Source organism: Eutrigla gurnardus, assembly GCF_963514095.1.
Source record: "Eutrigla gurnardus genome assembly, chromosome: 13".
Lineage (NCBI taxonomy): Eukaryota > Metazoa > Chordata > Actinopteri > Perciformes > Triglidae > Eutrigla > Eutrigla gurnardus.
Genome location: NC_139936.1, coordinates 12443768 through 12456787, shown reverse-complemented (window position 1 = coordinate 12456787; position 13020 = coordinate 12443768). Strand labels below are relative to the sequence as shown.

Here is a 13020-nt window from a genome sequence, read left to right as displayed (position 1 = left end):
AGTATTTAAAGAGCAAGAGCAGATTCCCTCCCCACATTTGCGTTCTCATCATGGAGCTGAAAGTTGCGTTTGTGATCGTCTGTCTGTGTGCTGTGGCCATCACCTCAACTGGTAAGCTAAATTAATCATCATGACGATGTTAAAAAAAAAACAAGTCAGCACTCGTATTGTATAGATTGCATATCTAAGCTTATTAAGTTATGTATACGTACTCTTAAATTAGTCGGAGATGTTTCGATATTTGGGGGGGAAGCACAGGCGTGTCCATTCTGTCAGTATGGTGCATAGATGGAAAATAGAAAAATGTAAATTCTCATTAACATTTATTCAGTTGCATGTCTCTTTTGTCAGTTACGATGTTCTGTTATTCTAAATTATTTTCTTTCCAAAATCCTTATAATGTGTCCTAATTGCACATTGCAGATGGCATCCCAAAATGTTGCATCAAAACAAAGAAGAACATCCCTTTCCACGTGCTGGTGAAGGTTCAAAGATGGAGCATGCAGCAAAGCAGCGGCGCCTGTGACATCCCTGCACTGATGTAAGTAGTGAAGCTCAACAACGAGCCAAATTATTAGAATGATTTTCTTCGTGATTTTTTTGCTGTTATAAAAACACTGAAACACATCTGTCCTTCTGTGTGGGTCTACAGACTGCATGTCAAGGACATGAGGAGGCCCATATGTGCTCATCCCAAAGTAAAGAGAGAGCTGCTGATGCTGCACAGGGGGATAAAACAGAACAGGCAGAAGGGAATTTACTGAGACGTGGGATGATTTCGGGCTCCATACACTTTCAGGAGCCATTCTGCCAGTATATTTCATTGCATATACTTGTACTTTTACTTATGTTAAAGGTTGAACACCGAGGTTATACTTTAAATGGAATATTTTTTTATAATGGGGTAAAAGAAAAAAGTGATACTACATCTGCAATTGCATTTAAACAATCATTGTAAAAACACTGTGAAATGTAATAAATGTGTTGTTTTTCATCCGTGTTATTTCTATTTGTGCCTCCATTTGGGATGACTGTAGCAAAAGTCAAAGGAAGAGAAATTTTTTTTAGGTAATAATACTGCTATATACGTACTATGACTTAACCATTAAAAATCTACCCCCTGCTGTACACTTAAAGGTAACACTTCCTTCAATTTGCAGAGAAATGTACACACACACACACACACACACATATATATACACACACACACACACACACACACACACACACACACACACACATAATGCACATAATGAAAGACCATTAGTACAAGGCACTAGTGTATCTCTAGTGACATTTTTAATTATAATGAGAAGAGGCGGTGCATCCATCTCCCTAATCCTAAAAGGAGTGATGAAAATCAACATTTAAATCATCCCAAAGATCCTGATTTTTTCCACGCTTTTAGAATTCTGCAGCATATTCAGTAACAACAGTAATCCACCGGATCACTTTACTCACTGTCACCACATCAAGCTATTAGTCGGGCTACGATCCAAGTCCAGGCTGTAATTATTAGAAAAAACCCATAACAAGGTTAGAAAAACATCTCCAGCTAATTACAGTAATGTTCGTTTTGAATCAGGTTCTCATACAAGCATTCTTTCTCACATCTCTTGACACAAGTCGGAGCAGGTCTCTCCAGGGGCGGTTATCAAAAGCCTTCAAGTCTTCAACCTCTTTTGCCAAAGAGCATAAACAACTGGAAGTTTTATTTCCTTTATCAGAGCCCTGAGGTCAAATCTAAATGGTTTGAAAGTCAGTCAAGCCAACACTGTAATTAAATTTATTAAGAAAAAAAACATGATGTTGTCAGATGGAGCTGCAAAACCTACCATAAAACAAACACAAAACCCTGCCCCGGTTGTGCAATGTTGGACTCCTGTCGACAGCAAATCTGTCTCTCCAGGCATTGATTCATCAGCACTCGAACTGTCAGACATGTCTGGGTCTCACCAAGCCTCAAAGTGCAATATGCTGGAAAGCAGATCAACAACTTTTATTTCTTGTGGATAAAAAAAAAAAAAAAAAAAAAATCATAATTTACACTGAACATGTTTTGAAAAACGAGGACGAAAAATAGAGACCTCTGAGCAAGCAGGAATGATAGATAGATCAACAAACTGCTGAAAGCTGAGGGGAAAGTTTTGCTTGAGGCTAAGTGCCGCTCTCAAATAGAGGTTTTCTTTCCCACTATGAAGACATCACATGTCTGATGCAACAGCATCATCTAGTGGAGACACTGTTAGCAAGTAGAGATTCACAAAGGAAATCACAAAGGGGGCATATGAAATACTCAAACCCTTTGAAGCGGTTACTGTGCAGGTGAGCTCAGAGAGGTAAAAAATAGTGCAATTTTATAAAAAAAAAAAATGTATACCGGTATATCAGTATGACTATTTATTTGTCTTATAGCTTTGTGACAGACTCAACAGCCTTTGTGATGACCCTGTCCAGTTTTGCTGTGCTTGTGTCAACCTATTTCTGAGCAGGCGATGTTTGGGTAGATTACTTCGGTACATTGCATTCAATTTACAGGCACTCACTGCAACCACCAGTGATAACACTGATTTACATACTGTATTTTATTTTGTTTATAGTTCTTTAATTTGCACAATAAATTATTTTGATCATTAATTGAGTTCTTTGTGGTCTCCCATCCTTTTGTCTGGACCCCAGAGTTTCATAACATGGGGGCTTCACGGACAAATCTGTAATCTATATATACACTTAACTTGTTATACAAACCAATGCTATTTATCGTTCTAGCCATAACAAATGGACTATTAGTCTGCTAGTGTGGTGCAAAATTATTACATTATCTGACGTCACCTTGGCCACAATAGTGTGGCTTCTGTGACATTTTAAATTTTTTTTATCATAATGGAATCAAAAAAATGATTTCCCCAATAACAGCCAACCTTACGACCGCCATTTTTTCCCAAGTCACTTCAATAACAAAGTACTTGAACGGACATTCTCGTATTCCAACTTCACAAGGAGGAAGTGCGATCTTCCGACCAGCACGTGAAGGCAGCAATAAATCGTAGATTGCACCACCAAACCAGGAAGTAGCCGAACTCCGGCTATGAGTAAACCGTTTTAGAAACTGGAACAGGTGTCTCTGTCGTGTCTTAACGATGTCTTCCAACGCCTGCAGAGAAACCGCCGAGTCCTCCGCGCCGCTGAGGCTCTCCTCGGCCGTGTTTTACGCCTGCAGCTCGTTTCTCATCACGGTGGTGAATAAAACCGTGTTGACGAGTTTCGGGTATGTGACGCTTTATCGCGCTGGAAGTAGCTTATGACATTATGAATAAGTGACGTATGCATGATTCTGTACGTCACTTTAATGTTGAAGCTGGTTAAAGGCGGGTCTGATTTAACAACTTGTGAACAGTTTTATCTTGATTTATAATTTGAATATGCAAAGTAACCAAAGAAGCTATCCGATACATGTAGTGGAGTAGCCGCAGAAAGTACTCAAGTATCCCACAATTACACTTAAATAGGCTGCAACGTACCTACTTTCCTCCACTATCATTCATACTAGTGTCAACAGAGAAAGCTCACTGCCAGAGGAAGTTATAATGACTAGACTTCAACTGTTTTGTGTTGGTTTTGCAGGTTTCCCTCCTACTTGTGTCTGGGAGTTGGCCAGGTACATTTTCTGGGTTCCTTTCTGTGTCAGACACACACACATACACACACACATGCATGAATTACACTTTTCATGGTCTCTATGATGCTTTCAGATGATCGCCACTCTTGTTGTACTTTATGCTGCAAAAATCAGCAAAACGATCCAGTTTCAAGATTTTGACAGAAGTATTCCCTTAAAAGTGAGCATTTTTCATCCCTCCTCACAAAACATATTTGTCATCATTCATCTTTATTTGATTGTGTCATGTTTTCCATCGATATTGTATGCCTTTATTTTCTTGCCAGATTTTCCCTCTTCCTTTACTGTATGTTGGGAACCATGTAACAGGACTGGCAAGCACCAAACAACTCAGGTTTACCCATTTTTTGGTCTTAATTAAACACATTTAGTCCTTAAGTTTCATGCACTTGGTTTCCTACAAAACATGTTTTGTTTTTCGTTTTTTACAGTTTACCCATGTTTACAATATTACGTAAATTCACCATATTGATGACGATGATCTTGGAAGTATATATACTAAGGTAAGACAAAATTCAGATTTATACACAACAATTGACCTCGGCAGAATTATGACACTGGTCTGAAAGTACTGTACATTATGTGTTCTAAGACGGTCTCACATGGAGAGGTCTATAATCAGTTTGTCAACCAAATATTAAAAAGTTAGTTTTGATCTTGATGTTGCAGTGTTCCTTTTTTTCCTCCAGAAAAACCTTCTCAAAACCCCACGTGTACTGTGTTGTGGCCATAGTCCTTGGAGCTTTGGTTGCTGCAAGGTATGGCTTTTTGGGAGAGTTTAATTGGACTTGGTATATATATATATATATATATATATATATATATATATATATATATATATATATATATATATATATATATATATATATATATATATTTCTATATCACTTAAAAATGGAACACCTGTGCTTTCCCTCAATCTTTCCCTCTCCTCTAGTTCTGACCTGGCCTTCGATGTGCAGGGCTATACTTTCATTCTGCTCAACGATGCCTTCACTGCTGCCAGCAGCGTCTTCACCAAGAAGAAACTTGGCGCTGAGGTAACATTCTGTAGCTACAAATGGGGATTATTTATACTGTGCTTTACTGGTAGTTTCACAACTGCTGAATGTCTGTATAGGTGCGGTTTCCTGCCTTATCTGATATTGAAGAGTGACAGATAAATTATTAGGTTGTAATAGATTTGTCTTACTGCATAGTTGTCCTGCCAAAGAAGGACGTGCGTGAAACTTGTTTTCTCAGTCCTCAATTATTTAGGATTAAGTGACTGCTTCATTTGTTTTGTACCTCCTAAGATCTTTTCTGGGAAAAAATATGTTTGGGACCACGTACATGTCGTCAACAAATAAACATTAATATTCTATACATGGTATAATGTCAAAAATGAAATAAGAACATTGGACGCTTGATTTTTAACTTCAGCATTGTAACAAAGGTGATGGGTTTTGGTTTTGTTTACCCTTTAAGTGAACAGGATTTTGCACACACCAGGATTACACCATCTCCACAGTAGCGTGAACACACACAACGCCTCAGTTTTTGACCATTGTTTTTTTTTTTTTTTTTTTAGATACCGGTACTGTAAAGCAAAATGTGAAGTAATGTTAATATTTCAAATCTCAACATACAGGGAAACTTTAAAACTTTAGGTTTGCTGTTTTGTTGTACAAGTGTCTAATATTTTCCTCTTTTCTTTGTTAAGGGCCTTGGGAAGTATGGTGTCTTATTTTATAATGCACTTATCATTGTTATCCCCACTCTCTTGGCAAGTGCATTTACTGGAGATTTACACAAGGTACATATAGTACAACAATGATCCAGTGTGTTATCTCTGTGTGTTGTGTGCTTTGTACCTGTCTGACCACCTTGTATGTCTTCATCCACAGGCAGTCACATTTGAGCACTGGGATGAAGCCACTTTTATTTTTTGTTTCCTCGTGTCCTGCTTCATGGGGTTTGTCACTATAATTCAGTTCAAACTGCTCGATTACTGTCACCTTTTGTGGCAACTCAAAAACAACAACAACCTTACTCAATAATATAGTCAATCAGCCTGTCCCGTTAAGACTCTGTTCTGTTTTTTGTGTGTTTTTCAGGTTTGTGCTGATGTATTCCATAGTCCTGTGTAGCTATTATAACTCAGCACTCACTGTAACAGTAGTAGGAGCAATAAAGGTAAGCACACACTGATAAGAATACTGTGTTTACACCAGGAAGGCAATACATATGTCCACCAAAATCGCCCTATTACTTTAATAGAAAATGCTTAATGTTCTGACCGGCATGTGGATTTGAATTCTACATCATAAGACCCTAAAAACAGTGAATGTTTTATTTATATATAAATATAAAAAAATGATTTCTGTGTCAGTGTTGCAAATTTGGCGAACTTCTTTAGAGAATTTAGAGACTTTGATGTCAGCTAGCCTGTTTCATTGGAAAAGAGTTGGCAACACAAGGTGGGTTTTTTCAGTTGGATCACAAAAATCTAGCTCTATGGTGGTTTCTCCAATACGACCTATCAATCATTACCTTTCCACTCATGTTCTGCGAAGTGACAGATAGGAAACCAGACAGAACTGAAAACAGGTCACTGAGTTGAAAAATGTGTTTTATCTGTCTAATTTCTGCTAACAAGATGGTCAATAACTAACACATTGTTTTTTTGTTTGTTTTTAAAGAATGTTGCAGTCGCTTATATCGGCATCTTTGTGGGTGGAGACTACCTGTTCTCTTGGACCAACTTCCTTGGTCTCAGCATTTGGTAAGAATTTACATTTTCCAGTTTTAATTGTGTTCTGTTGTTTTGATAATTACATAAAAATGTGGCACATTTCCATGTTAAGCAGTAGAAACAACTGTTGTCCATCACCGTGACGATTCATTGCTTTTATCTTTTGCTTTGCAGTATGTCAGGTGGACTAGCGTACTCATATCTCACATTTACCCACACTGAGCATAAAACAGAAGGAGCACAAGAGCTGGAGATTGCCAGCACTGAGGACTCAACAGGGAAGTACTCTGCAAACTAAATGCACAGTATTTTTAGAATTCACCACAAGGTGGCATTGTTCTGCTCCATATTGGAGCATAATATTGCTTCTACACTTTTATTGTTGTTTTTTTTTTTTTTTAAATCAATGAACTGATTTTCATGCGGTTTCTATTCAAGAAGTTCAAACTCTGGGTCAGGTTCAGTGAATGTTTATTGAAAACCAATAATGGACAGCCTGTCAGAGAAATCTTGCCTTTTTAAAATGTGTAATAAAATGTCTACCAAGCAAGCAGGGTCACTACATGTCACAAACATGAAAACTGTTGGAGGATGTTAGCGGAGGGGAAAACTGAAACTAAAATTCAACTTTTCAACTCTTTGTAAATTGTGCACACTCAATATTCTAACAAACAGTGTGTATATATTAAAATGCCATAATCTTCTCAAACACCAAAAAAATAGACTAAGGGTTAAAAATGCTTCAAATTATGCTATAATTGGATACAAATAAATCATTTGGTGTTTTGATTATCAACAATTCACCTGCCTACCAGTTTCACTGTAACTCCACACGGGTAATTTGTAAATCGAAGTGATTCAAACATCACAACTAGAGTGACTGGGCAGTTATGAAAGGATTCATACAGTGTTGAAGGATGTAGTGTTGCTTTAAAAAAAACAAACAAAAAAAAAAACACACCCAGCACTACAAAACTCTGTTCCTCAAAATCAGGTTCCATTTTCTTGGACACATACAAGAAAATCTATTCTTCAGTGCATTGCAAGCTTAATCCAAGACTTAATAGGGAGAGTAAGTGCTAAATTAAGAAACATCAACGAATGGTGTCTAAACTTATGACACATTCCAAATATATTTTATAGTTTTAAAACTGGGCAGATTTTCTTTTTTTGTAGCTGGTGCCAGAATATTTCCCTTCACATGTCAAAAGATTCCAGGGCTATCAAACTTGTACAAAAAGATGGTGAAATAAATATCATAATTTAAACTTTTGAAATGAGATGACATAGACGCACCACACGCTACTATAACGCCATGCCCGTATCGTAACTGGTCTTCCACCTTTTAATATAAAAGGTGATCAACATCATCTAATGTAAAATATCTCCCGTCTGGTTGGAAAACAACTTCAGGTATGCAGCTTTTTAGACGTCTTGTATTGATGAGGAAACCGGCTGTTAAAATGGAATATTGCTGGTCTTAAAAAGGTACTCTGCTCCTTTTTAAGTATTTGTAGATTACTTAACTAAAACTGTAGTACAGTTGGTCTGAGGTGGATTTTTCCTGTGTGCCTCTGGTAATGGCATACAGACACAATTATCAATTATATGTATATGATGATAAAAGTGGTGAGGCTGTCGAAGTTTGGATTTTGATTTTTGAAAGCTTAAGCAGACCTCTGGATTAGGCTTGCAATGATCACTCATTTGCAAATAAAAAAATGACCATGTTACATCCCAGACTGATCCAGCTCTCTGGACTTGTGTTTCCTTTAGTCCCCCTACGCACACTTCTTTGGGCGCGCTGTAAAGGCGAGGCTTAAACTATCTGAACTATTTCTCAGTCCGTTTCTACCACCACTGCTGTCGCCACCATGGCAGTGAAACTGTGCTTACAATGCTGGAGATGAAACCTGCGAGCGTGAGAGGCGTCTGACAGTGGGAACGCAACATAAAATGTCCTATGTTTGACCACAACCTGTATCATTCTCTCCCCGTCTGAGCTTAATCCTTATATACATCAGTCATACACACTCTTTTACACTCTCAATACACTCAAAACAACTTGTTACCATCAAAGTGCAAACCAAACAAATTAAAAACATAATCGGTACTCTTTCTTTGCCTTTCGAAGACAGTAGAAAGAAAGACATTCTTCATATAGTTAAATCTACAATTATAGCAGCCTAAAGGATAAAATGGAAGCTGAATAAGGTGCTTTAGCTTGTGCCTTCCTGGTGCTGTGAGAGGGGGATAGATGAGGACGTGCATAACACTGATCTCAGGCCAATTCGGCTCTTCCTCAAAGTCTGATTTCCCAACTTGATAGAATTAACTAAACTAGTCATTGATCTGCGTTTTATGAACACTTTCTAGAAACAGCACAGACTGCAGGAAGGCGGGTTGGGAATGGAGATATGAGGGACAGGAAGTGGGAGTCCATGATTTGGGAAGTGGGTGGGTGTTCAGGCAGACAGGTTGTTGGCCAGCTCAATGAGTGCCAGAGCCCCGTGGAGGCGCTCTCGTTGCTCCTGGAGGCGGCGCTTGGCCGCTCCTCCCTGGCTGCCCTTCTCTTCCTCTGCCATCTCTTCGTCTTCTCCGTTCTCTTCGTCTGACTGGGAGAACTCCATGGGATCCTGCTGCTCTTGGTCCTCTCCTCTTGCCTTGCCCTGCTGCTTCACCTTTGTAGTTGTGGGGGCACGCTGCTCACGGGTTTGCCAGTACCTGCAAAGGACCGAGAAGAGTATATTAACATACGATGTAAGCACAAAATGCAATTAAAATGCACACTTAAGTTCTACTATGCATGCTTAGTAAACGGGTCATTTCTCCTGAAAGCATCACTTACATTTACATTTACATTTAGGTCATTTAGCAGACGCTTTTGTCCAAAGCGACTTACAATAAGTACATTTGTCAAAAGAAGGAAACAAAGAAACCGAAACGTATCATTGCCGATAAAGTAAGAGCTAAAAATAGAACAAGTGTTAGGTCCTCATCTGAGTAAAGTAGTACACTTACTTTGCCAGCCACTCGGCCACAGCCTTGTTGTCCACGGACTGAGACGTGCCCTGGCCCTCCTTTGGTTCCTCTCTCTTCAGGCGGGAGAAAGGATGCTTGGGACAGTGACGGTTGGCATGTGTGAACCGATTGCCGCATCCTAGAAAGAGAGCAACAGATACAATTAAATGGCGTAAGCAATTAAAATGCCACGTTTCTCAGCGACACAAATGTGTAATGAATGACCTTTTGTGGTTTACTACCATTTATGAAAACATCACAACAACAAAAGTAAAGTAACACTGGTGAATAAATCGTATTGTTGTTAACTAGGAAATTCTGATAGTGTAGTACTGTTCAGCTTGTATATTTCTATTACAGCAGACAGTTAGGCTGTACGCTTTTGTGTTTATCAGGTACTTTCCAAATGCTTAAAATATACCTCAGCCAGTTAAAAGCTCCAGTCACTAATGTTTACCGAGCCTTATTTCAGGCCGTTGGAAAGTACCTAAAAGTATCATAAAAGTGAATAGTAACAAGACTTCACATCCCTTCACCCGTTCAGCCTAATCACACGGCCTTCTCTACAGATCCACATTTCAGACCCACCTTTCTCAGAGCAGACGAAGGGTTTTTCCCCAGTGTGCAACCGCTGGTGCGTCTTCAGCTGACCGCTCTGGACAAAAGCCTTCCCACAATTTGGGTAGTCACACAGGTAGGGCCTCTCTCCTGGAGGGGAAATGGGGGATATTGTTCAGGCAACAATACTGTCATTGTTTCACAGTTCAGTCGTTCTTACGCAGCGCTGCTGTTTCTTTGATGCACACTAACGGTACACAACTTTCAAACACTGGATACTGGGGAGGTCAGTCATTTCTGCTTTCCGGGACCAAACATAGCTGCGCCCATTCATGTCCCAGCATGTTAGTGTTACATCTGGTTAGACCGGTTGTTTACATGACCATACCTGCTTGTGTAAGCAAGGGCATAATTTGGAAGCACAGTACATTCACCTTTTCTCAAGGCACTCATCTTCCTGTCCGTCTTACCTGTATGTGTCCTCTTATGAGCCTGGAGAGACTTCTCCCTGGGAAATACTCGGTTGCAGATGTTGCAGCGAATACGGCTGGAAGAAGTCTCCCCCTCGTTTATGAGCTCCCGGACAGTGTCGGCCCGGGGACGTCCTCTGCGAATGCCATCCTGAGAGAAAGAAAATACAGAATCTTTACAACAGCTGATGCAACCCCTAAGCAACTTATTTTCCTGTTCCACCATAGGTTTTCTCCTACACCTGTCCACCTCCAGGTGTGCCAAAGTTGGCTCTTTCTATGGAACAGCAACCAGAAACAGATGCAGAACATCTGGCAGAATAAATATTTTAATACTTTTACAGGTCAATTTTACAAGAGCTTACTTTAAACTGGAACCTCATATTTATTAAATCTGCATAAGTTAAACAGGAACATCATATATGTATTAAACGTGCACATGTATTTGTTATAATACATTTTCAGAACAGTAGTTATAACGTTTTGAATTCCACACAAAGCGGCATCATATCAATGATGATGTCCTTAGCTGAGCGCACGTGAACAGAACACGCGTCTGTTCCATTATAATTCATGCACATCCGGTTACGTTTTGGCGCGCGACTAGACATGTACGAGCAGCTCATAGAGCAGCTGCTCCAGAATCAGGAAGTAACTGGGGTTTAAAATCCACCATGTCACTGCTAATGCGCGGGCGATTTTTTTAAATGACTCTCAAGCCCGGTCATATTAGTACACCGTTTTAAGTAGAAACGAACACTGATTTACATCTCAACCGCAAAAAATCAACTTTAACGAGTCAGTTAGGAATAGTTTGCGTACTGAAAGATGTAAATATCATCATGCGTGCGTTATTTTCTCCCTAAATGCTGCCTTTACTATAAGTATTTATACTTATACGTGGTGTTACTTGTTAAGCCTGTAACTCACAGTTTCTGGTACAAAGTGTTGTCAACAGCCTTACACCATACAAGAACACAAGCCGGATTCAATCAGTGTAACATGTCGACACGTTAAAGCAGTACGGTAACATTACGGTTAAAACAAAGTGAATCTGACGTTACCCTGATGTGGTCGGACGAAGGGTCCGTGTCCGCTTCCCTGGCCGTCTGGGTCCCGGTGGGGGACGAAGCCCCGCTCAATGAGCCCGGGCTCAGAGTCACATTGTGGGCGTTCTCCCCCCACTTCCACGGGTAGACCATGAAGTCGCTGAAACCGGGACTTGTCGGCGTCAGGGCCTCCGCTTTCCTCGGTTTGATCGGCGTGGTCTTAATAACGGACACCAAAACTCTCTTGGGCGAGTCGTTGCAGAAAATAACGTGCGGGTGCTTGTTATCGGCCATCGTGTGGATGTCAAGACTCCGGCAAAAGCAAGCAAAAACCGTAAAAGTTTCAACTCTGAATGATTATTTAAAAAAAAGAAAACAATACATAAAAGTTATAAATAGATAGCCGTTTCAATCTGGAGTGAATATGTCCTTCATTTCCGAAAATCTCGCCCCGTTGTTCACAGCAAAGTACCCGCAAAATATAGAATTTGCTGTGAAGATGATGGTAAGTTCCCTTCTTGACGCAGCGGGCCGTCTGAACTGACTTGTGTGCGCCCACAGCAGCTTCGTCCCGCGTTGCAAAATCGCGCCTCATGTCAGAAGTAGCCAATGGCAGCAGCCACGTAGACCCACCGAGCAAGTCTGGAGCCAATGGAATAGAACGGGGAGCGCTCGGCGTGCGAGAATTGGTAGAGAGCTCTTTATCCAATGAGATTTAAACACTGGTCGCGCGCCCTTGCGCGCTGACATCTAGATTAGCCAATGAGAACGATCGTTGCTCGCGTTCGGCCGCGAAGGAGCCAATGAAAGCGAAGGGCGGTTAATTTTACATTGCGGTGAAGCGGTGGCGCTTTTCCCGCGCTGATGAGTCTGTTTATGTTATTACATTTTTTTTGTTGGTCAGTTTAAAGGGAAAGGAAACGGTGGCCCAGAGGCGCCAAAGTTACGTAATCATTTTAGGGCGGAAATAGTTGAACAAAGGGTGTACTCATGGAGAGGGAGAAAAGAAATAGAAAATAAGAAGTTATTTGAAAAGTTAGGGAGCGATTAAACCACAATCCTTCTCCCTTCCATGATGTATCCACATAAAGCAGCCCATGTGGTTGTCTTCAACTGTGTGTCCCCACAACATATGCTGGAAAATCACAAGTCAATTCAAGACTTGAATGTATGATTCCATCAATTAGCACTTTTTGGTTCACTGGTATTGTTTGAGATATTTAATCCAAATTAGTTTTTTGGGTAGCAAATCAGAAAACATGCCCTGAAATGAAGTGTACAGTCAAAGTGTCATATGAGCTCATCCCCTTATTCATTGGGTTGCAAGCCCTTCTGTTTAGTTTCACTACTGTCTTTCTGTGTCTCTCATTCACTTACTGTTACCTTAAAAAGGCAAATCAAATATTTATGAATGCAATGTACAATGTGGTTTTTAAAGGTGCAACGTCTAAGTTTCCTCCATTTTTGTGATGCATTTTTAATAAAAGGAAGTCTGAGTTCCGGAATAAG

At 40.0% G+C, this 13020-nt stretch overlaps 3 protein-coding genes across 4 annotated transcripts; 2 read left to right on the top strand and 1 right to left on the bottom strand.

Annotated features, from left to right (window-relative positions):
- Positions 1-994, top strand: ccl27a (chemokine (C-C motif) ligand 27a). Its single transcript, XM_084024956.1, has 3 exons — positions 1-111; positions 424-541; positions 653-994. The coding sequence occupies exons 1-3, from the start codon at positions 51-53 to the stop codon at positions 762-764; spliced, it is 291 nt and encodes a 96-aa protein (XP_083881082.1). The 5' UTR covers positions 1-50; the 3' UTR covers positions 765-994.
- Positions 995-3019: 2025 nt separating this feature from the next.
- Positions 3020-6728, top strand: slc35d2 (solute carrier family 35 member D2). 2 transcript variants are annotated; one of them, XM_084025356.1, is made up of 12 exons: positions 3020-3268; positions 3625-3658; positions 3753-3839; positions 3946-4013; positions 4111-4182; positions 4369-4437; positions 4617-4719; positions 5382-5474; positions 5566-5633; positions 5776-5854; positions 6361-6443; positions 6588-6728. In XM_084025356.1, the coding sequence occupies exons 1-12, from the start codon at positions 3141-3143 to the stop codon at positions 6709-6711; spliced, it is 1008 nt and encodes a 335-aa protein (XP_083881482.1). In that variant the 5' UTR covers positions 3020-3140; the 3' UTR covers positions 6712-6728. The 2 variants fall into 2 exon arrangements, with proteins under 2 accessions (XP_083881482.1, XP_083881483.1); XM_084025357.1 differs by having other exon boundaries at positions 3107-3239.
- A 139-nt stretch (positions 6729-6867) lies between these two features.
- znf367 (zinc finger protein 367) lies at positions 6868-12063 on the bottom strand. The gene is made up of 5 exons (XM_084025358.1): positions 11527-12063; positions 10463-10613; positions 10023-10142; positions 9435-9573; positions 6868-9137 (listed from the first exon to the last, which is right to left on the bottom strand). The coding sequence occupies exons 1-5, from the start codon at positions 11803-11805 to the stop codon at positions 8879-8881; spliced, it is 948 nt and encodes a 315-aa protein (XP_083881484.1). The 5' UTR covers positions 11806-12063; the 3' UTR covers positions 6868-8878.
- Between the last annotated feature and the right edge of the window lie 957 nt (positions 12064-13020).

What these genes read in the sequence shown, in the direction of transcription:
- ccl27a (XM_084024956.1), top strand. Translation starts at nt 51, where the DNA reads ATGGAGCTGAAAGTTGCGTTTGTGATCGTCTGTCTGTGTGCTGTGGCC. An exon ending in TGTGGCCATCACCTCAACTG is followed by an intron (nt 112 to 423) that starts GTAAGCTAAATT and finishes TGCACATTGCAG; the next exon opens with ATGGCATCCCAAAATGTTGC. An exon ending in TGTGACATCCCTGCACTGAT is followed by an intron (nt 542 to 652) that starts GTAAGTAGTGAA and finishes GTGGGTCTACAG; the next exon opens with ACTGCATGTCAAGGACATGA.
- slc35d2 (XM_084025356.1), top strand. Translation starts at nt 3,141, where the DNA reads ATGTCTTCCAACGCCTGCAGAGAAACCGCCGAGTCCTCCGCGCCGCTG. An exon ending in CTCGTGTCCTGCTTCATGGG is followed by an intron (nt 5,634 to 5,775) that starts GTTTGTCACTAT and finishes TGTGTTTTTCAG; the next exon opens with GTTTGTGCTGATGTATTCCA. An exon ending in CAGTAGTAGGAGCAATAAAG is followed by an intron (nt 5,855 to 6,360) that starts GTAAGCACACAC and finishes TTGTTTTTAAAG; the next exon opens with AATGTTGCAGTCGCTTATAT.
- znf367 (XM_084025358.1), bottom strand. Translation starts at nt 11,805, where the DNA reads ATGGCCGATAACAAGCACCCGCACGTTATTTTCTGCAACGACTCGCCC. An exon ending in TCATAAGAGGACACATACAG is followed by an intron (nt 10,143 to 10,462) that starts GTAAGACGGACA and finishes TTTCCCCTCCAG; the next exon opens with GAGAGAGGCCCTACCTGTGT. An exon ending in CTTCGTCTGCTCTGAGAAAG is followed by an intron (nt 9,574 to 10,022) that starts GTGGGTCTGAAA and finishes CTCTCTTTCTAG; the next exon opens with GATGCGGCAATCGGTTCACA.